The 22,359-nt window shown below is 43.4% G+C and overlaps 1 protein-coding gene across 1 annotated transcript; it reads left to right on the forward strand.

The window, feature by feature from the left end:
- The first annotated feature begins 153 nt into the window (after positions 1-153).
- DTL (denticleless E3 ubiquitin protein ligase adapter) lies at positions 154-22,230 on the forward strand. The gene is made up of 15 exons (XM_075749200.1): positions 154-258; positions 528-653; positions 1,298-1,396; positions 1,720-1,781; positions 1,873-1,993; positions 2,479-2,544; positions 3,711-3,826; positions 4,505-4,578; positions 5,531-5,634; positions 6,626-6,730; positions 8,758-8,870; positions 12,493-12,582; positions 14,406-14,541; positions 18,351-19,213; positions 20,755-22,230. Exons 1-15 carry the CDS (start codon positions 213-215, stop codon positions 20,821-20,823), a joined length of 2,190 nt encoding a protein of 729 aa, XP_075605315.1. The 5' UTR covers positions 154-212; the 3' UTR covers positions 20,824-22,230.
- The last annotated feature ends 129 nt before the right edge of the window (positions 22,231-22,359 follow it).

Below are 22,359 nucleotides of genomic sequence, written 5' to 3' on the forward strand. Positions count from 1 at the left end.
CCGCCACAGCGGTCGCGGCCGCTGCATCCCCGTGAACCACCGGTGGGAGTGGCCTGGAGGCCCTACCCCTCTGCATCACCCAGTCAGAGGAAGAGGGCGGGGCGAAGGGGGCGCCTGCTGCCCAATGAGGGTCCGAGGCGCGTTTGGCGGGTCGGTCGGTGGCGGGAGTTGGCGCCACGAGCCGGGGCCGCGCGCGCCGGTTGTTCTCGGCCATGCTGTGCCGCGCTCTGCTCCGCCGCGCCTCGGCCGCCCCGCCCGGTGAGTACCGCGGCCGCGCCGCTCCCCGCACCCTCCTGCACCGGCCCCGCACCGCCGCTGCCTCTTCCCCGCCTTGCGGGACGGCGGCGGCGTGAGCCCGCGCTGCCCGCTGCCGTTGCGCTGGTCTCGGAACCACCGGGTGAGACCCCCATCCCCGATGGCGGAGCGGGCGGCTCGGGCGCCTCCACAGCCGCTGCGGGGACCTCGGGGCTCCTCGCGTCCGGGTCTGCGGTGTCTGGTGCGGTTATGGTCCGTCTGTCTCGTTGTAGGTCTGTCCTCGCAGCTTCCCGTGCAGCATCTCTTGGATGGCTACCAGTGCGGCCACGAAGATGACCACCTGTCTTACGGGGAAACGGGAATGCCGGTCCCTCCTTTCGGCTGCACCTTCTCTGCAGGTAAAGCCACCTTCAGAAAGGCCCTTTTAGGGGTCAAGGTGCGGGCACCGTTGTCAGCTTTTTTATTTTAATGTGTCTCGTGATTTGGTTTCAGAGTTTCTTGTTTTAAAGCGAGCTGGTAATAGTGTACTTGCACCTAGATGTGATATAAACTGGATAATTGGATGATAAATACATGATGAGTGAAGTAAGCATGGAAGCTCCTGGATCTTTAGGGCAAAACTCTTTCATTTCTAGTAGTCTAGTTTTGGTGTGAGCTCATACGTTTCTCCAAGGCAGCTTCCTGCTTTTCCAGCTCGGATCCATATAAAGTATTGGAGGTTGCAGAGGGTAGGTAGTATAGGTACAGAAAACTGTAACTGGAGACCTATTACAGCTGGTGAAAGAGGCCATTATCTCAAAAGTTGCTCCTGAAGCCATTTGATTGCCCATGTACAGTAATTTCTGAATGGAACATCTAGAAAAAATGCTTGCCAATATTTCTGCTTTTTGAACATTCAAATTGCTATGCAAATACTGTTTATTTCACAGCTATCTGTTTGCTGTGTACCCTATTTAAAGCGTCTGTGACCCTTCACAAAAGAGCTGGGGCATGATTATGAATCAGCTACGTAACACACAAATACGTTTCAATTTCTTTTCAGCCCCAAATTTGGAGCATGTACTGGCAGTTGCAAATGAAGATGGATTTGTTAGACTGTATGATACTGAAGCTCAAACTACCAGCAAACTCATCTTTAAGGGTAAATATTATATAGAACCTGATCTTCATTTGATATGACAACTATGTGATTTACTGGAATCAAAGAAAGCTTTTTGCAAGTCATTTAAACACAAAAGTGGGCAGTACTTAAATCCTTTCATATACTTCGCTGCGTCTTTTTTACAAAGCAGCAGCGTGAGGGTGCTCTTAGAACAGCAGTAGGTGAATTGTTCTGTGTTGTTTTTCATGCCTAAGGCAAGCTGTTGACAGGTTTTCTGATTTCAGCATCTGATGTTCTTTACTCTTCTGCAAAATATCATGCTGCAATGCACTGAACTAATCCTGGCTTTGTTTTCTTGTTAGAATGGCAGGCTCACTCCAATGCTGTATTTGACCTTGCCTGGGTACCAGGGGAACACAGGATTGTAAGCAATCTTTTGCCATCTAACTTTATTTTTAATGCTTTGGCAACTGTGTGCAGAACATGACTAAAGCTCTTTATTTTCTCCTCTGAAGGTCACTGCTTCAGGAGATCAGACAGCCAAGGTGTGGGATGTGAGAGCCGGGGAGCTTCTTGGCATCTGCAAAGGTCACCAGTGTAGCCTCAAGTCAGTTGCTTTTTCTAGATTTGAGAAAGGTAAATGTTGATATTCCCTGTTGTCTGGTTTTTCCTTCTTCTTTCCCCCTGGCACATTTGTAGTTTGGGGGCTATAAAAGGGCTTTGGAAACTGACAGTTGCAAATAGCAAAGGCAGACTGAGCAGTGACCTAGCCAGTGAAGCAAAACTAACTTGTTGGAACTTCACGGTGACCTGATGCTAATGTCTGCACATTTCTGATCTTGGGCAAGTTTGAAATCATTCAGTCTTTACTTCCATACATAAGTGTGTAAATACTCTTTTCATTAGCTGTTTTCTCTAGAGTAGTAGTAAAGAAAAACTAGGAAGCGTAAGGAAACTAGTCAAAAAGCATGGCAGAACACTGGCCTGATTTTTGTATTTCTAGGACTGGCATCCCAAGTGTTGGGGCAGAAGAGCCAGAGGCACATATTTGGATGGCATTGTACTGCTTTCAGTTAATTAACACTTTTGGAAGCTAACAGCACTCTCTTCCTCTCTCTCAGCGGTCTTCTGTACTGGAGGCAGAGATGGAAACATCATGGTTTGGGATACCAGATGCAATAAGAAAGGTAACTGAACTTTCAGATATGTATCAGAAAAGCTCAATATCTCACATAAAAACAGTACTTAGATGTACATGTTGGACTAATGCTTTCAATTACAATAATAGGCAACACTTCAGTAAGAAGATTGTCAGATAACAGTGGATGGCTTTAGTACAGTAAAAGGGTAGAACAGGTATTTCTTCTGTGTCTAGTATGTTTTTCCACTTTGTAACAGTCTCAGATTTGCAGCACAATATACATGCTGTCCTGATAATGCCCTGTGTATTGGTAAGGAGATAAAGGGGTACAGAATACATCCTCATGTGGGACAGCATGGAGATAGATGGGCTGGGTGAGAGCACTTAAGTCAGGGATCAAGCAAAGCTGGGCAGACTCCTGCCAGAGTAGGAAGCAAGGCAGAAAGTGCAGAAGTGAAGGAGCTTGCGAGTGCTGGGGGCAACTGAATGTATTGTGGGAACACCTACTAAATGCAGGGTGAGCTCATTCTGTTCTTCTCTTTCTGTTTCCTGGAGTTTTTTCTTTCCCCAGTCAGGTCATGCCTTTATGCCTCCTCCTAGTCCCTTGCTCTGTCCCAGCAGTTTCCTGGCCTGCGCTGCCAGAACATGTCTCGCTCTTCCATCTGTCGTAGGTTCCCTGGCTCTTCAAACTGGCAAGTGGGGGAAAAGGGAGGCTCCACATGAAGTGGGAGGTATAGGAAAAGTAGAAAAGTTGCATTGCTCTAGTAAAGCAACTAACTCATAAAGTGAGAAGTAGCAAACAAAAGGCTAATAGAGAATTATGAAGTAGAGTGGAAAAGCACTGGAAAGCTACCTTTGACTATAGTTCTGCTCACGATGAAATGGGTTGAACACTCCAGATGATTACGCATGCTGAAGACCAGACCAAGGGGTAATGATTTCCAAAGGCAGCCTGCCTAGGCCAGTTCTAGCTTCACTGTCCACGCTACATTGACCTCTGCATTTTTTTGCAATATATGCTCCTGTTTTCTACTGTGTTCTCATTGGTTTCGTATGTTACTAACACTTTTTGTTTTCAGAATACATTAATGATCTTAAAGGTTAGTCTCAGCCACTTTTTAGGATCTTTTCCAAGCTGCTGCCTGTTTTATTAAAATGATGTCAAAATTGCATCGAAACTATTAATTGAGATGTCTTTGATTTTTTTTTCAGATGGATTTTATAGGCAGGTGAATCAAATCAGTGGAGCACACAATGTGGTTGACAAGCAAACTCCTTCCAAACCGAAGAAGAAAAGACAGAACTTAAGAGGACTTGCTCCCCTGGTGGTAGGTATCTGGGGAACAAATGAAATGTAGGCCTGTCTTCTGAGGACAATGTTATTCATAGAAGTCTTCCTAAGTAATTATCGTGAGAAATATTTGGCTTCAATGTGGTAAATGCTTCCATTTATCTTTGCAGAGGTAGGTTTTTGTGTCACAGTTACTTGCTATGGCTAATTTTAGACATTGTTTAGTTGTCTAACAACCCATGCGTCATCAAAGCCATCTTTGTACAAATGCCATGTGAAAATACATCTTTTTTTTTTCCAGAGAGGAAAGGAGTAGTCCAGCATTCCTTTTTTGAGGGGGGAGATAGAGAGGGTTGTAATTTATTTTTTTTTTCCTAATTTGACGACACAAATGGCTGCTTTGTTGGAGTGAGACTTGGTCTTATTTAATCGATTAAACCTTGCGATGAAGGCAGCTCTCTTATCTCTGACCTGAAAGGTATAACCTCAAACTGCTGCCCAAACACTTACTGCTCAGTGGTAATTTCACTGGTGGGAGTGTTCGAAGGATTGTTGTGTTCTAAATGGCACCTGGTATTTCCAGGTTCTCCTGCCTGGCTAGGGGGAGGTTTCCTTCGTATTCACTTGGCCTTGGACTAAGCAGCAAGATCTTGCCGACCTTGAAAGAAAATAAAGTTGTGGGATTTTTCTTTTTTTTTTTCTTTTTTCCTTTAAGGATTTCCAGCAGAGTGTAACTGCGGTGCTGCTTCAGGACGAGCATACTCTTATCTCTGCAGGAGCTGTTGATGGGTAAGGAGGGAGGACGCCTGCTTTTCTGTCTATTCTGCATGTTCTTCTTAGTGGCACAAAAAGATTGGGCAACTTTTTTCCTAAGATCACACAGTGGCCCACAAAGCTACAGTTGCTATTAGGTAGAATCAGCAGAGCTATGCTGCCAGCTTGCTTTGGCAAAGCTGAATGCTGCTTTTCTTCCTTACTGGAGATGGCAGTGCTGGGACAAATTGTGTGTATGCAGTAAGTGCTCATTTTAGTGTCTCAGCTATGGGGTGGAACGAGAGCAGTTCTTATCATTGCTCTCTATTCTCATGGACCTATCGGACCTCAAGTAAACAGACTATTGTTAGACAGTGAGCTGTTTTGGGATGCAAGTGGGCGGTTGGTGCCTGGATATGTGTAGGCATGCTTGAGAAAATGTTGCCTTGAGTTACAAAGGATGCATTCTTTTAGGTGCCAGATCTCTTGCAGCATCTTGGAGCTCAAGCAAACTGTCTCATTGATTAGCATGGCGATTACCCTCTCTCTCGTAGGTCGATTCTTTAGCAGGCTCCATGTGGTCAGAGCCTTTCTGACGCAGATAAGATTAACTCTCCTGCCTGTGGCTCGTGAGAGAGGCTTGCTCTTGGAGAGCAAGAAAAGTGTTGAAGGACTTAATTTTTATAACTACAAGTCAGGAGTATAAAGGCATCCTTGTATTTCCTTTCACTAGTTGAAGAAAGTTGACTTGTGGGCTCATGTTGTATCTTGTGTTAGTTACAGAAGACAATGCTGCTTCCTCATCCATAACCAGCAGAGCAATTGTTTTGCTTTCAGCATGTCTCTGCTCTACTCTTGCTCAGTTGTGCTTCTTAGCACTGGACACTCCTCGGTAATGAGCGACCTGTATTCCTATGCTCTTAGAAGGCCCTATCAGCATTGCAAAAGAAATTCTGAAATTGAAGACCCTTGTGCTTTTCTATTTCAGTGTGATCAAAGTATGGGACTTGCGGAAGAACTATGCAGCCTACCGTCAGGACCCGGTGCCTTTCAAGTCTTTTTGCTACCCTGGGACCAGTACTCGCAAACTTGGTAAGTTCTTGGAGGATGTACTTGTTAAAGTGCAAAGTGAATTTAAGATGTACTGACAGTGCAATCTCTTGTCTTTTTAACTGATGATTGATCAGACTGACAAGCTCAGTAGGGTACTTTGAATGCCAATACCAAATTTTCAAGTTGAAGAGTGAAAGTGCCCTGCCTTTCTATCATTGCACCAATGATAAAAACTTGCATGAGCTTCAGCAGTGCATTTTCACAAACAGAGATGAGGGAATAATAGAGCTCTTGAGGTAGAATTTAGCTAGTCGTTTTGATGCATGAGTAGAAATCACATTGAACTCTTTCTTTGCATTGTATTTGCAAAGGCAACAGACCGGACTGGGGTTTTACATTATAACCTTCCAGAGTTGAGCATTACTTGAAGCTGTTTGTTATCAAAAAACAATAGCACCCTTGTTCATGTTGCTCTGTGCTTCTTTGTATTTTAATGCCTTACAATGCTCTGATGCAACACAGTAATTCCTGATGACTTGTCTAATCAACTGTCTTGACATGGTAATGGTCAATATCAGTCCCAAGAACACCAGGGAAATCCTCAAGGAGCTGGTTGCGAAATAATTTGCTTGCAGGGAAAGATTTTTCTTGAACCGAAATCACTAACAAATCAGAGGATGGCTTATTCTACCAAAGCATGACAGTTTCCATTTATTTTTAATCTCTACTTCTACAATTGTTTGTTCCTGTTACCCATTTGAAACTATTAAATAAATTGCTTGCCTGCTCTGAAGGTGAGATTCCTCTGTAAATATCACCCTGAATCCTCACGAGATGTAGATGTTATTCTAGAAACTTTCCATCTCCAGCAAGTGCTCTGCCAAACAAATAAACTTTCCAATGACAATCTCATACGTGATAGAGATCCTTTCCAAATTTCCCTCTCTTGGCATTTCTTTGAGAATGCCTGTTTTCCAAAATGTTTTTTGTGGAGTTACTTCTCATGAAGAACTTCTCTCTTTGTCTACAGGATATTCTAGCCTAGTTTTGGATTCCACTGGTGCTAATCTGTTTGCTAACTGCACTGATGACAGTATCTACATGTTCAATATGACGAGTTTAAGGACCATTCCAGGTAAGCATGATATCTGTGGAAGTAGCTGCAAAAAATAGGTGTTACAGAGCATAGAAAGGTGAGTGTCTCCCTGTGACTTACAGAGAACCGCTTGAATGCTTAGGAAATCTATTCCATGCTCTTATGTCTACAGCTACCCGGGAGAGAAGGCACCTGTTACAAGGGCTGTTCATATTTTGTGTTAAGCCATCCACATAAAATTAATAGCACAAAAACTTACCTAAGTGCAGGTACTGGTTGACCCAGACTAAGACAACTACAAAGACTACTACAAAGGTAATTTGCGTGTTACCCGGTGAGGAATGGCTAGTGTCCAGCTGCTACCCACGTGAAGCAAGTTTGAATCTTCTGCTTACTGGCAATCACTGATTTTTCAACTTCTTAGATATGAATCCACATAAAATGGCCGTATTCAGGTATTTTACGGTGTCCTTTAAATTTAGCTTCTACCGCAGTTTCTGGTAGAAAGCATCCCCAGCATATTGTGGAGATGCTTCAGCTTTTTAGATTCCTTCAGCTCTGCATCTGTGACCTTTACGTTGACAAGACGGCCCACAGATTTCGGTTCACTAAGCCGCTTTGTCATAGGCCAGCGGCCGCTTCTCAGAAAGCGGCGAAACTTGTTAGATGCATTCCAGCCAGACACATGATTTAAGTTTCCATTGCCTTTTCTCAGTCTCTCAGTTAATTGAAATTAAATGAACAAAGTGTCCTTCTGTCTGCTCTTCAGGAAGGCAGTCTGGTGGGTGGGATTGCTTCCAAAGTTGAGAAGTGGTGCAAGTAGTAAATATTAATAAGTCTGTTGTTGAGGTTTAACCCCGGGTGCCACTGCTGAGCTGTGGAAATAGGCTCCCCGGCCTGTCCCTCCGCAGGAGCGGGCTCTCTCTAAAGTACAGGGCATCCCACCCTCAGCCTCCTCATGGAGCTCTTGCCTTCTGTGTGCGGCTGATAAAACCCAGCGAGCAATCTCGATTCATCCAGCTGGATGAAACACGTGGCGGCTTCTCTCGGTGTGCTGCTGTTCCCGCAGAGGGCAGCGCCTGCCCGCGGGTTGGTGCCTTCATCCCGATCACGGCTGTGCTTATCTGATATGTAGGCAGCTTTAAGGTTGCGGGGTGGGGGGCTTGGGATGTGAGGAAATCCTCTCTGTAACAGGACTCGCGGGTAGGTCTGGCTTAGGAAAGGACTCGCTGTCCTGTAACCGCTGCGCTGGGAGAGCTGTGGGTGAAAAACAAGGGATCTTTTGGGGTCTCGCAACTTTTCAAAGGCCGCCAAAGGCAGTCACCTGTCCTCTGGTCTGTGGGTCGCCTCCTTTGCCAAAAACACTATTAAAACAGGGTTGGCCAGGGGGTGCCAGCCCCACCTGGGACTACAGTGGGAAACTCACCCCTTCTGCCCCAATGAGAGGACGGGACAGTGCAGCCGAGTGCTCTAGGTGCACATTCAGCTCCTGTGCCGGCTGCCAGCTCCTATGGTCCTCACAATAGGGGAAATGGCAGCCATTTGGGGTCAACCAGCGGCTGACACAATGCAAGTTTTGTTGACAAAATAAAGATGCTGGCAGCAGGAAGAAGGAGCAGCAAGCACCTTTGTTGCCACCTGGGTGGGAGAAAGCCCTCCTTATGCTTTCTCCACGACTGCCCCTCTTAATGTAGCAGGGCCGGTGGTGGCGGCTGAGAGAGGAAGAGACAAGGAGTAATGGGGCAGCCCGGGGAATGTCTCGGCCTGCTCGTGACATGGGGTGAAGCTAAAGCTTGAACGAAACTGGCACTGCTTCCTAATGCTGTGGAGAGAGCTGTTCAGGTAAACCTGCTTCGTTCAGGAAGCCTGAGGGGCTTCAGTTGAATTATATAGACTTCCTGCCCCAGAAGCTCCCCCTGAGCAAGGGAGCGGTGTAACCTCTTTCTCCAGAGGATATGTGGCTAGGCAGGAAAAGCCTGTAAGATCAGCCCCGCTTGCGCAACCGACTCCACAGCTGTGCATTGAGTGGGGCTTTTATTTTCTTTTTTTTCCTTTTCTCCTCACAGTGGCAGTTTTCAGCGGGCACCAGAATTCAACCTTTTACATCAAATCCAGCACAAGCCCAGACGACCAGTTCCTGGTCAGCGGCTCGAGTGACTGCAACGCATACATCTGGAAGGTGAGGCAATTGGGAGAGACCCAAGCATGCAACCTGGAGCTGCTCCACTCTCATTTCATTTGCTTTTCATGTTCACATAGGACACTCCCTGCCTCCCACTCCTACTTACAGCAGCGTGGGGTTAGCTCCTGGCACGTTGTGCCCGGAGTGTGTTGCTGTCAAGGCTATATGTAACTGTTTAATGTAAAACAGAGCTAACCTCCTGCCATCAATATGTCTCTCATCACTGCTGTTTATTGCAAGTTGCTGATCTTAATCTGGTGTTAATGGGCATTAAAATCCTCTTTCAATCCTGGTGATTCAGCCAGCTATGACAAGTAGACCGACAGTTCTCAGTTCATATTTAGCCATGGAGCACGTTAACAGAAACCTAACAATTTAATTGCTTTAAAGGGCACTCTTTTCCCCACTTCCCCTTTTTTCCAGCTCTTGCTTCAGACATAGTTGTTTCTCGTGCTTAATTTACAGTAGCTAGAGCCTTTGTATTACAGCAAGGGCTCAGCCAGAGTCTTCAGCAAACTTCCAAAGTGCCATCTGACAGCCGAGAGACTTCCTCACTTGGCAAATGCAAATGTCACCAAGTTAATAGCAGGGACCTCAGAACAAGGCGTCCTTCAAGTTCTGCTCTCCATACTTGACAGCCATATGGCAACTGAGTGGACTTCTTATCTGGAAGTAGAATAGACAGAAACCACAGGTGACTGCTTATTTCAGGTTTGGGGTAATTTTTAAGGAATGCTGACTTGTTTACTCCTTTCACAATGAGTTTGAAAGTAAAATACAAAATTTTGAGATCAGAGGACCAGCCTGCTGTGGTGGTAGTTTGAGCACGTATTCTCTTTGATTTGGAGAACACTTGTAAGCAGCTAGGTTGCTTACTCAGAAGTAGCAGGAGTGCAGTAGCATGGCTACTCCCATGCCAAGTTGTGTCATTTTAACCTTCCTCATGTTCCGTGCGAGTTCAGCAAAAATACCTGTGCAAACTTGGCTTGTGCATCCTGTGTTCATGTTTTTTGATACTTTCTTGGAACACAGGCTGGGACGGGGTCGAGAGCATTCAAGGATGTCATTACATCTCAAAGTTGAAGCATTGAAGCACATTTAAAATGCATTCATGTACAGAAGGCTTCTGTTGCTATCACATGTGGGTGACAGATTGCATTGCATAAGTAATCCCATAGTCATGTTAGAAAGTGGGACTTGCAGCAAAACTGTCTTTTTCGAGATCTGTCATATCCAGAGGCTTCTTAATTTGTTTTAAATGTTGGCAGATTTCACAGACTCTGAAACATATGTATCTTTTCCTGGGAAGAGGATTTATTATGCTGTGAAAAAAACATGGTTAGATATTGCAGAGGCAATTAACAGGTGACATTGGAAATAACTTAATGAAGAGTGCTAGCTTTCCATGTCTAGAGAGGAACAAAAGGCAGAGCAAGACCTTGTCCACCCAGATTATTTCTTTGAGAAGCTTTTGCAGCAATGCTAAGTTGTGTCTGGGTCAGCAATTCCCAAAGAATACTGAGGCTAGAAGTTGTGGCTTATGAGGACGCTGTTTCAGTCTGTTTCCATATATAAGTCACTTCCAGGCAATGAACGCTCACTTTATTGTGTTGGTGGTTTTTTTAATTACTAGTTCGTTGATTAATGAACTGACTCTTGAACAGCCCTAAGATTATAAAAGCCAGAGAGCAGAGAGGTTTGTCTCTACAAAGATGATACCTAGCTGAGCTGCCTTCCAGGTAATAAAAAAGTATCTTTTATAGACATATACTTCCATAGTTCCATTGTCCTTTGAATCCTCTGGTACAGACCAGTCTGAGGTGACCATATTAAGTTACCCTTTGCTCTGTCCCAGCATTGGAATTTAAGCACTTCTTTATCATATGGTGCATAAAACTATAGACACCATTTTATAGTGAATCTTGATGATGGATACAACAGCTGTTTCAGTGAGTAGAGCAACTAATAAAGTCGCATTTCCTAGGTTTCTCTTTTTAACCTTTCCACAATAGCTCTAACTTCCCCACCAATATCCTGTCAAGTCAGGCAAAAAGCAGCATGTGCTGTGGCTAATCCTGACTTAACGTGTGCAGACTGGCCAACCGTCTTCTGCCAAACACAGTGGACACAGCTATAACTATGCATCCTCCTTTAGTTCACAGTAATATAAGCTGGTTTAATTTACACTAGTATGGTGTAAAACGAGCGTGTCCCAGCAAGAATAATTCTCTTCCTCTGCTTTCCTTTCAGCAATCAGTGGCTACTAGACCACTATTGTGTCTCTCATGTGCGTATAGCAAGACTGCTATTAAATGTAAACGAAGGTGTTCTCTGCACTGAGATGTCCTGTTGTTTATTCCCTAAATAGGGATTAGGTTCCATGGTATTGCATGTTTTGGCAGAGAAGGGAATACTCTGACCAAGCATTTAATGGATATTTAGTTGAGTGATTGCCTCTGCTATGCCAGGAAAAAAAAAAGCAACCTGTTAAGATGAACCTGTTTGCATCAGAATTTAAGATCCGAAGCTGGATATTCAATTGCAGTTTTGCAGGCTGTTTTAGGAGGTGATCCACAAGAGAAAAACTTGTGTGTAAATCAGAAGCCTTCCCCAGTGTCTTGCATCTTCCTTTGAAATCTGTATGTAATGTCTACTCCTTTGCCCACACACTAAAGGATCTGTTCATTCACTTAGTCATTTATGCAAATCCCCTTGATAAATCCCCCTTATAATGTCACATCAATAATGGTGACTCATAGCTCCAGAAAAGATTGCCTGCTGAAAGCATGCAAAACTTGGATATAATCTCTGTGTGTGTGTGTATGCATGTGTGTTTTCTTCCTTGGGCCACTTAATGCTAGCGTCAGCTGTATCTGTCATTTACATGAACTGTAATCAAAGATTAATAGTAATCCTGTAGAACAGGAGAAAGATTTTTATGAAGGATGTAAGAGACACGGAGATCAGTTTAATGAGCATAAGTGATTTAGGGAGCTTTTTTATGAACTCTTAAGAGGGTCTCTGGTCCAGCTGGTTGGTTGAAGGAGGTACAGGCTCTTGGCAGTCAGTCGCACAAATATATCGTTCATCTATAGGATTTTGTTGCTGGTGGCTTTATTTTTTTAATAAACCATTGACATGTGATTGGGACATTTGTAAAATGGCAGCAGAATATATTTGCCTATCCTGATTCAAAGTATGAGCTTCCCAACAGCTTTTAAACATCTTACCTAGAACAGGTAGAGGTACTTAATATAGTAAAATGCTTGTGTTTTGGGCTGACAGCTCTGGAGGCAGAAATCCTGTGTGTAGCAAGAACTGAACAAGTGTTTCCTGGCAAGTCAGTACATCTCAGTGTGATCAGTCTGTGATCAGTCTGTGATCTCAGTGCTGACCAGCTGCTTCGCATCTAGAAATGAAACATGAACTGATTCTTAGGGCTCCATCAGAAGTTGCCTTATAATGACAGGCTGAGAGCGTTTGATTTATTCATCTCATAAAGGAAAGATGGAAACTATTCACATGCTTCACAGGTGGGCTGTGGGGGGCTTTTCTTAGTGATGTATATTAGGCTGTGGGGCTTCTGATTGTATACTTGTTTTTCTATCGAATTTTTAAGGTTTCTGAGCCCAGCCTTCCTCCACGGATACTCCTTGGTCACTCTCAAGAAGTCACCTCCATTGCTTGGTGTCCTTCAGACTTCACTAAGGTTTGTTTTCTGGAAAATTGTCTTTCCTGTGAAACAATAGATGTGATGTGGCAAAATCTGCTTTTCAAAATTGCAGCAGTGTTTGTTTATTTGGGAGGAAATTTTTAGTCAATAATTTCTAAAAATGTTCATTTAGAGGGGCAGTAAACCAAGCTTGTCACATGAGTATAATGTATCAGAACTTCTTCATTATTTTCAAATAAATAGGCTGTTTGATAAGACCTAGGAAATCGCAGATGAACAAAGACTTCTCCTGATGAGACCTTGCGATACCACCTGTAAGAGACAAAACTGTGCAACCATTTAATCAGGGCTTTCATAAGCCAAAAGCTTGTTTTGTGGTTCCATACTTACAGCTTCCTTTCCTGTCTGACCATTGATACATCTGCTAGTCTTGTACAGAGCGGCAAGAAGTTTTGAATGCCCTTTAAAAAACATGTAGACTCTTTTTGTTGTGACCTTTTTTCAAAATCTGAGCTGTTTTTATGAAATATTTGTGTGTACACACAAAAACCTACAGTGAAATTGTGTCAGTAATTATGCACCAGGTATCACTAAAAGGAAGAGAACTGTACTAGGAGGTTGGCTCAAATGATTGGCCGAGCTCAAAATGAGAAATAACCCTGAAAAATCCTAGACAGTGTCCTAATAATAGCCAGACTTTCTTTCACCCCTTTCTTTCAGTATTAAGCCAGTCAGCCACTTTCCCTAGCTTGCACTATAGCACCGGGTCTTCAGAAAAGTGTTGCAGTGTAGGAAGGTAGGAGTCTTGCAAGCGAACAGGAGGAATTTTTCCAGTTGTGTAAGATGCACAAAAATATGAGAATTAGCATTTTAGATGAAATCTGTGATCTAGAGGTAGCCCACCATCCTGATCATGATGCATCAGAAATGCAGACCAATACAGCCTTGAAAATTGTTACTGACACAGGTAAGAAATAGTCAGCCATTGTACAGATGCTGAAGCATGAAGAAAAGTGGAAAATGTGGTGCTAAGAGAGGTCAGGAAGCTGCTTGGAGTGATCTGAGAGGCAAAGTTGCCTTCTGTAGAGACAATATTGGTGTCACAGATGTCACAGTAGAGGCACTTTCCGATCCAGATTACTATGAACTTTGGCCACAGCATTTCATTTTTCTTGCTGCTGATTCCCATGTGAGTCACCAGCTAATCTGTCCGAAGAGAGCCATAAAATGTGGCCTAGGTGGGTTCTGCTGCTTCTTCAGATGAGATTCCACAGATCCTTTTGGAGTGTGTGATGCTGCAGCAGGAATCTAGACCAATGCTTCTAGCAGAGTTGGTTTCTCTGCCAGATACGGCTGACATCTGACTGAAGAGATAGCGCTTAAGGCTAGTGCAACAGCCTTCCAATGTCACCTTCTCAGTGTGTTGCAAATGTTCGTTCCCAAGCAGAAAAGGTCCTGAGTAACAGAGACAGACCTAGATGTAGGTGCAAAAAGCAGCATGGCCGTTTTTGTCTAGCGAGTGATTGAGATCTCAAAATATGCCCTGGCCCTTCCTGAGCAGACTGCCGTCTGTTACAGAGCTCTGCAAGGCAAACGGTTACTGGTGACTGAGATTTCTCTAGCGGAAAGACATGAAGGCGGCAGCCTTGCGTGCTTTAAAGTAAATACTGCTGTCTGGCACAGTAATGAAACGGAGTTGGGTTGTTTTGTTTGTTTTACCATCAAATCTTGTACCCTCTCAGCCAGGCTTCACCCCATTCATATTGGCATGGGGTGTCAGGTGTAGATGTTCTAGTTCACTTGGCCAGTGATCCACAGGATGTGCCCTGGTTACTCCAACAAGCTAATTTATACTGTAGATTGCCACGTGCTCTGATGACAACACTGTGAGGATTTGGCGCTTACGATGTCGGCCTGAGGAGGAGAAATCAGCATTCAGCAAAATCAGCTTGGTGGGCTGGGTCACTCAGAAGAAACCAGAACAACGTGGAGCAGGTAAGGCCCCTGAGCTGAGATATCTTGCTCTGCAACATGGCTTCTGAATTTTGGCTGTTCTCTGTACCAACAAAAGCCTTTGGCTTGTCTTATTAGTCTTCTATTTTTTTCATATTAGGCAATAATTCATATAGCCAGACAAACACTTCTACTTGTAAATATTTCTGCCACCAACAAGACAAGTTGGCTGAAATGCCTTACGAGTAGCTGAAGTCTGTATGACCAGACTGCAAAGCAAATATTCACTAATACACCTTCCTGGGCAGCCAGCTCTTCAGAGGGTATCAGCAGGGTTCAATAATTGAGCAACCAAAGGAGACGTCATGTGTGCATGCACTGTAGCAACAAGTCGCACTTTTTTAATATATCACATAATAACTGAGAGCAGTAAGATCATATGCTTTTTCCAGTTTGCTAGTTTACCCAGTAGAGGGCTGACAGCACATATACAGCCTATGAACTGGTTCCTGCTGTACAGTAGTTGAATTCTGCAGAGATTTCTTTGCTGCTGCTATCAATATTACCTCTCTTTCTTCAGCTTCATACAGTGGTACTGACTGTCTACACAGACAAATGTGACGTAGCAGAAGTATTTCAAAAATGCATGTAGACAATCATGATGTGATCATAATGTTCCAGAATTAATCAGTAGCACTCATCTATTCCCATGTTAAGGCTAGTTAACAAATGCAATACCTTTCTACAAAGCCTAGGGGACCAGACAAGCTATGCAGCATGCTGTCACAGCTAGCAAGCAGATCTGGGCTGTACAGAGAAGCTACTCACTGGGTAGTACCCTAGACCAGAAGAAAGGGGCCCTGGATCATTGCACTGTGTTGACTGGTGTTTTGTTGCAGTAGAGTAGGTAAAAGGAGAATAACCCCCCCAAAAAAGTGAAATAAGATGAGCTTCTCTGTAGAATAGCTCTGAAACTAAGATTACAATAGCTTCTCAGCAGCTGGTGATGTGACTTCCTGTGTTCCCCCTATCTTTTCTACCCATCCTCCAAATGAATTTCACCTTGGCTAACACAAATAAAGGCTGAAGGTCTCCAAATCCCACTAATGGGATAACATTGCCTCTGACCTTTTGCCAGTGAGTAACAGTCTTGCAGGAAATTTGCAGGACAATAGCAAGGAGAGTGCCAGGTCTGCTCCGTAGCTGGTAAATGGTTTGTGTGCACACACTCTGCTTCAGAGAGGGCTCAAAAATCACGTTGCATACCAGTTTCAGCAAAAGAAAAGTAACCATAGGTCTAGTCCAGAAGCCTGAAACCTGAGGTAGATTGTACACTAAAACTTTACAATTCAACTTTGGCAATTATACTAGAAAAATAACTTCTTCTCGCTCTTGCTGCATTAAAGTAACAGGAGGGAAGAGGAAGTACACAGACACTGCAAACACAACAGCAGGCTTCCTGCTGACCTTGGCTCTTGAACACAAAGCACGTGCTGTTAGAATATAGGAGTTATCTGCAGAGACTGATTCAGAGCTGGCAAGCCAAGTCCTATTTCAGACCTGCTGGGATGAGATCTAGGTAGTTCCCCACCCATTTATGTGGAACAAATTGTGAGACTGAGGTTGCGTATTGACTGTTGACCTATACCGTCAAGTGTAGCAAGCACAGTTTCCTTTTCTTTGGAAATTATTTTTGTGATTTCCCCAAGTTGCGCTACCTTCTCTGTTTTTGTGTAACCAAATTTCTGGAGCAGGCCTGTGCATGGACTATTTGTGACTCTTAAATCTGGGGGTTGATAATATCACTAGAAGACATGTAGCAGAGAAGGTAGGAAGTATCTGAAATAACGTGCTTTGGTGTTATGCAGGTTGACTGCAGGTATTTACAGTATTGTACTACATGCAACGGCAGCATAAATGGAAACAGCTTGGAACTGGCTTAGAAGCCTGAATAATGCATGCAGTCTTAGAAAAAAGCCTGATCTTTGTCTTCTTTATCTCAAGTTTGGGAATGTTTCTCAATTTGGGTTTGCTTCTTGCAGTGACACTCATCCAACTCTCAGGATAGCTTTTTTTCCCTTATCCAGTGTCTCCACAGTAGAACTTTCAGACTGGTTTGGGATAGAGAGTGCTCATGCAATATTTCTGCTGTATGAATTTGGAGATGGTGATTAGGGATCAAGAGTTGCTGAGCTTGCTACTTCTCTTCTACCTCTAGGAGCTTAGATTTTTAAGTGCAATTAATTACCCAGCTGAGATATTATTGTCTTGTAAGTGCTCATTAAAGTAAAGATTAGGAGAACCAATATTGGCAGTTACTTTTTCTTAGTCCAGATTGAAGCAAGTTGTTATGAAGTAGCAGATTTTATCAGGAAAGGAGCCTTTAACTCTGTTTCGCGTGTTAGAGTGATTTGTAGTGGGATCCATTAATATGGGGTCCTATTTAATTTTGCTCTGATGCACCAGTACTCCTGTTTTGGATACTAGATAATACAGTAAAAGGAAGGATCGAACGAGGCTTAGTATGGTATATAATCAAACTGTCATGTTGGTGCTCACGCGACATGTTATTTGTAAGACAGCCCAACATCCTAAAGAAAATGGCAGGTTATTCACACTAGACTTCGCATTATTCTAATGAAGTGCTTTATAGTACGGTGCTAACACTGAGAATTAGGAGTTCAGATTAAACCCTTGGTATACAGAAGATGTTTAGAGCTCTTGTGCTCAGCAGTGGAAATGCATAGAGTAACTAAGGTGCTATCCTATTTAATTGCATCCCTGCAAGTTAGGTGAATGACAAAGCAGGCATCTAACAAACCTGCTAATGCATTCTCTGTGGGAGGGTGCCAGAAAGAAAATAATAATAAAAAAATCCCACCCCGTAATATTGCTGCAGACCAAAATCTTTGCTATATGTGATTCCCACTGTTACTGGTGAGGTCCTTATGCCCCTACCTATGACCACGGCTTCAAGAAGCTGGGTATTCAGAACCTCTTTCTAAAAACAGGAGGGTTTATGTCTTGGCTAGTGAGCTCAAAAGCCACTGTAAGATATCTGCTTGGGAATCATTTGTTTTAAAGAAATAACTTACTACAGTGACCGATTTTATTTTCTTTGGAATTTAAGTCCTTGTTCAGGAGGTGAAGAATTTCTCACTTTTCCCTGGTGTGGTAAATAACTACCGTCTTCATACTAATATAGCATCACAGAAAATCCTCCAGCAAAAAGACAAGAGAATGAAAGTTCCTGTTCTCACTCTTTTTTGTCATCTTTAAAATATGCAACTATTAATGCCTCACTAGCAGCATTATTCATATGGTAGGGCATTACAGCATAAGTTTTCCTTGGTATTGTAATTAGCTGTGGGACCTGCTTACAGTACTTTTGTCCCTCAACTTAGTTACGCACCCGTTAAAGATGGCAAAGTGCGGGTGGGGACCAGCATTGCTCTCAGGCACCATCTCAGTACAGAGCTGTCTAGATCAAGCCACTGCAAGGCTTCCAGCAAGGCTAGACAAACTTGGAAGGTTCAAGATCCGTTTTGTCTGTCTGTCAGTCCCTTGGCTGTAGCTCATTTGAGTGTGCTTGTTACAGAAGGGATAGATGTCAAGACATTGCACAAACGTACTGTATTATACTTATCAATATGATATAGGATTTTACATAGGACTTGTAACAGTTTAACTGAAATTAGAGGGATTTATGCAACCGCTTAATTGAAAAGGGTATGTCTAAGAAGCAGGGTCGGCACTGAATTCCTTTAATTGGAAGGGTTGTTTACAAACGGGCTGTCTTTACTCTGCTGTTTCTGTGTTCCTCATCAGACTACTTATTTCTCCCCTATCAGGACTGCCATCCAGCCCACAGAATACTCCTGCCAAGGCCTTCACAGTGGGCAGCCCATGCATTTCCTCGCCACGGCCAGCTGCCTGTGCTCCCATTTATTCTGGAGACCTTCCGCTGTCTACAAACACTCCAACAGGCGCTCTCAAAACCCAGACGGCCGCAGCCTGCACCCCAGCCAAGCAGAGTGGAGCCAGCCCATGCACTTCTCCCAAACTGATCCCTTCTTCTAAAATGTCCATTAAACATTGGGTTACAAGGACTCCGTGCTCTTCTCCTACAGAGGTGGGGAAAAAGGCTCCTTCTCCTAGAAAAGCCCTGGCAGAAGTCACCCAAGGTCTCCTGGAAGCTGCTTGTCCTCCTAAGGCCCCACACTCGCAGTTTGAAAAGCGTGCCAAGAGAAGGCTTGACTGCAGCAAGGAAGACAATGCGGGGCAGAAGTGTCTGCAGGCCTGTAGCTGCGTGACTGAACTGGACCATGCGGCTAAGAAATCCAAGCTGAATTTATGTCACTTGGCTGCAGACCAAAAAGCTTGTGATGAAGGCTCTGTCAGCCTGGCTGACTTGGATAATGACCATGAGGGCTCCAGCCGCAACCCAGAAGAACCTTCCTTTCCTGGAAGCCATATTAATCCATCAGGCATTCAAACTCCCCCCCATCTTTTCAGATCTCCGTGCAGGAAAGACACTGAGGTAGTAGATAAGGAGAATAGTTCACCTGAAAGAAAAAATTGGTTGTCTGCTCTGGGAGAGAAGCTCCGGACTGGCAGAGCTGGCAGCCAGAGCGCGTCAAACAGCCCCCCATCATCTTGCAGTCCCGGTGCCAAACGACAAGAGGCTGTGGCAGCAGCCACTTCACTGAAAACTGTAAGTAGGACAGCTGGTGACAGTAAACATGAAAGAAGTCATCCCTAGCTGCCACTCTCCCCTTGTTTGTTCTCTCCTGCTCAGGCATTCAAAGAGTTATCTGATCCCTTTGATTGTGGACAAAAGGGACGATTTCTGGCCCAATAAGCCAGCTACATTAATGCTGTTATCTACTAATCCCCTCCATGCAGGAAGAGAATTTTTAGGATGTTCATGTCCCTCACTTTAAAGGGACTTAGGGCACACAGGAGCTCAGAGATCCTCCCAGTCCCCAGTCAGGTGTTCGAAGGATGTAGCCATCATCTGAAATACAGCTCTACTCTGAGAAGCGCAATAATGACAGCACCTTTCCTGGCAGATATACTGTTTATGTGTTCACCGTCACATCTGCCTGTTTATGTTACTGCAAAGCCACCTTAGCATTGGAAGAAATAACTAAATTTTATTCTGGCCCAGGTAGCAAAAGAATTTGTTACCCATGTTAGAACTGTGGGGCTAAATAACACCTTCAGTTCCTTCAACTGAAAACTAGCAGAAAACAAAGGAATTGCAAAAGAGTCACAGGACAGGATTTGAACTACATAATCCTACTTTTGATGTACAAGAAGCCTGGCACAGAGCTCATCCTAGGATCTGAAAGTTAAGCTTATAAAGCAGCTAAAATAGTTGGCATGAGAGCATGACGGTTTAACGTGCAAACTGAGAAATGGTAATTATGTTCTTTTAAAACAAACCAAACTCTACTCATGTCTGACACTGGACTCTGAGTCCTATAGTGTCTGACTGAGTCTTACTTCAGTAAATGTTAGGTAAATTTTCATTCATCAAATTTTAGTTGTACTCTCAATTGAATATCTGATGCTAGAAGTTGTTGCTATCACTAAGGCTTATTTTGGTAAAGTATCTCATGTCTTACCTGATTTCACCTCTTCCAGCACTTCTATCAGCTGTGAAGTGGGCAAGCCACCACTCCTTAAGTTACACATAGCAGCTGCGTTCTTCATATTGTGATTGTACCAAGAAGTCTTGGTTATAGTACGCCTACATCTGCTTGTGCTTTATGCTGTACATGTTTAAACACAAGACAAAAAGATTTGCCCTGAAGAAAGATTACTATAGAACAATTGCGTTTCCTGCCTAGTATGCTCTAGTTCAGATTTCGAGATGCTCCTGTGTTGTACTCAAAGCCTGAGGAGGTGCCTGGAAAACCAGTAGCATTCGTTCATCTGCTACATCTTGGAAATCTGCAGCCCTCTTACCTGCTGTAGGGAAGCTGAACCTGCAGCCAGAGTGCTTTTGCTGTGGCAGTAAGACAACACTAGGTTTTAGCCAGTGTTTCCTGTAGGTAGGTAATCCTCTTATCTGTGAGACAAACAGATTATAGTAAAGAACCTTTCATTTACTATCTTATTTAGGAAGCTAAACAAACTGGAGCAATGATGGAGGGGCGACATTAAGACTCCTGCAGCATATGAACTGTTAAGCTAGAAACATTTCTTGTTGATTTTGATTTGTTTGGGGTTTTGTTTTTTTTTCCCTAGGCTGCAACCACTTCAGTTTCCATGAGGAAGATCTGCACATACTTCCACAGAAAGCCACAGAATGACTGAAGCAGCATGCAGCGGTTGCATCTGATGGATGTTGACACTGTGGTATCAAGACCAGATTTAGCAATGCCGACAACGATGCGCCGGGATTACCCAGTTTGTTATCAGACACTCATAAACTTGGGGTTTTATTCTTCTGTTTTTAAAGCCGTTACCAGTTGAAGTCAGCTGTGTGTGGAAAAGCTACACAATACTTACTCATGGCCTCTTACTGACTTGGGATGATGGATTATTTTATAAAGAAAAATGGAGTATTTTTCACATGGCAACTGTTATAGTCCAAAGACAGCAACAGCTCTGCTGTGCATTGACAGGCACATACAGCTTGTCAGTTTATGTTACTAATCTGCCATTGAAACTTCCTCTACTTAAGAATAATGTGTAAATCATTACACCCTCCTGAAAAGCAAGTGTTGGAATGCGTGTAGAGAAACTTACTGGAGGTAGATCTGAGCCCCTAGTGCTGAATGGCATTTCTACAGTTATTCTTCTAATACCGCAATGACTACTTGCTTCCAGCAGGGAAGTTAGGAATGTGTTAAGTAAATGTAAAATAACCGATGGTGATTATAGTCTTAAGAAGAGCCAAATTATAACGAAGGATGTTATGCCTGTACTCCTCTTGCCATCCCCTTGCTTCTCCCAGTCTGAAAACTTCTGTATTTACCGACTTAGCTGGCTCTTGAGCCATCAGCACTACAGCTGTTGAGGCCAACAGCTTGTCACTTCTGTGAAATAAAATACTGGCAAGGTGCATTAGAAAAATTAGTTTGATCTATCCCAAATAGGTGTCCTGTAACAGCTGGTTGCTCCGTCACCTCTTACAGATTCAGCCTGTAGCAAAGGCATTAATAACTGCTTATAATATAACTTCATAACACTTTTATAATACAGTATCCATAAAATAATAGTTTGTAAATTGGGGCAGGGGCACTTGACATTTTAGAAAGCACTTGACAGAGTTTACATATTAATATTAAATGATTTGGCATTGTACGTCGTCACTGATGCTGAAAGAACAAGGTCACTGAAATGAGATCACTGTCCTACTGGCTAATGATGCTAACTCCTCAGTCACACTCTCCCCAGGGGGAGCTAGTAGAAGATCTGTATCTTAGGTTGGAGCATTTACTCTGTCTTCTGGTATAATAGTTCCCATGAACTTTAAAAAAAAAACAAACAACAACCAAACCTCTGAACTATTAAGTTTTCCTACTGCAAAAGAATTGAGGTATTTAAAGGGGATGTGATCCAACTAACTCATGTTTTCCATCTGAAATTTTCACACCTACTTTACAGTAGCATTGAATAGTATGGTAGCTGAAAGGGATTAGAGGAAAACATGCTGGTTTGTATTTTATATTGTAGATTAGATTGTATTTTGCAAGGAAATAAATGACTTGAGAGAAACTGGCTTTTGTGAAAGGTCTCTTACAGCTACAAAGCAAAAGTAAATGTATAGTGTGCTTTATTAAAAAAAGAAAAATAGTCATCATCAAGCTGCATTTTTTAGCAAGAGCACTCAGGTACTTATAGGGG

Source organism: Balearica regulorum, chromosome 3 (assembly GCF_011004875.1).
Source record: "Balearica regulorum gibbericeps isolate bBalReg1 chromosome 3, bBalReg1.pri, whole genome shotgun sequence".
NCBI lineage: Eukaryota > Metazoa > Chordata > Aves > Gruiformes > Gruidae > Balearica > Balearica regulorum.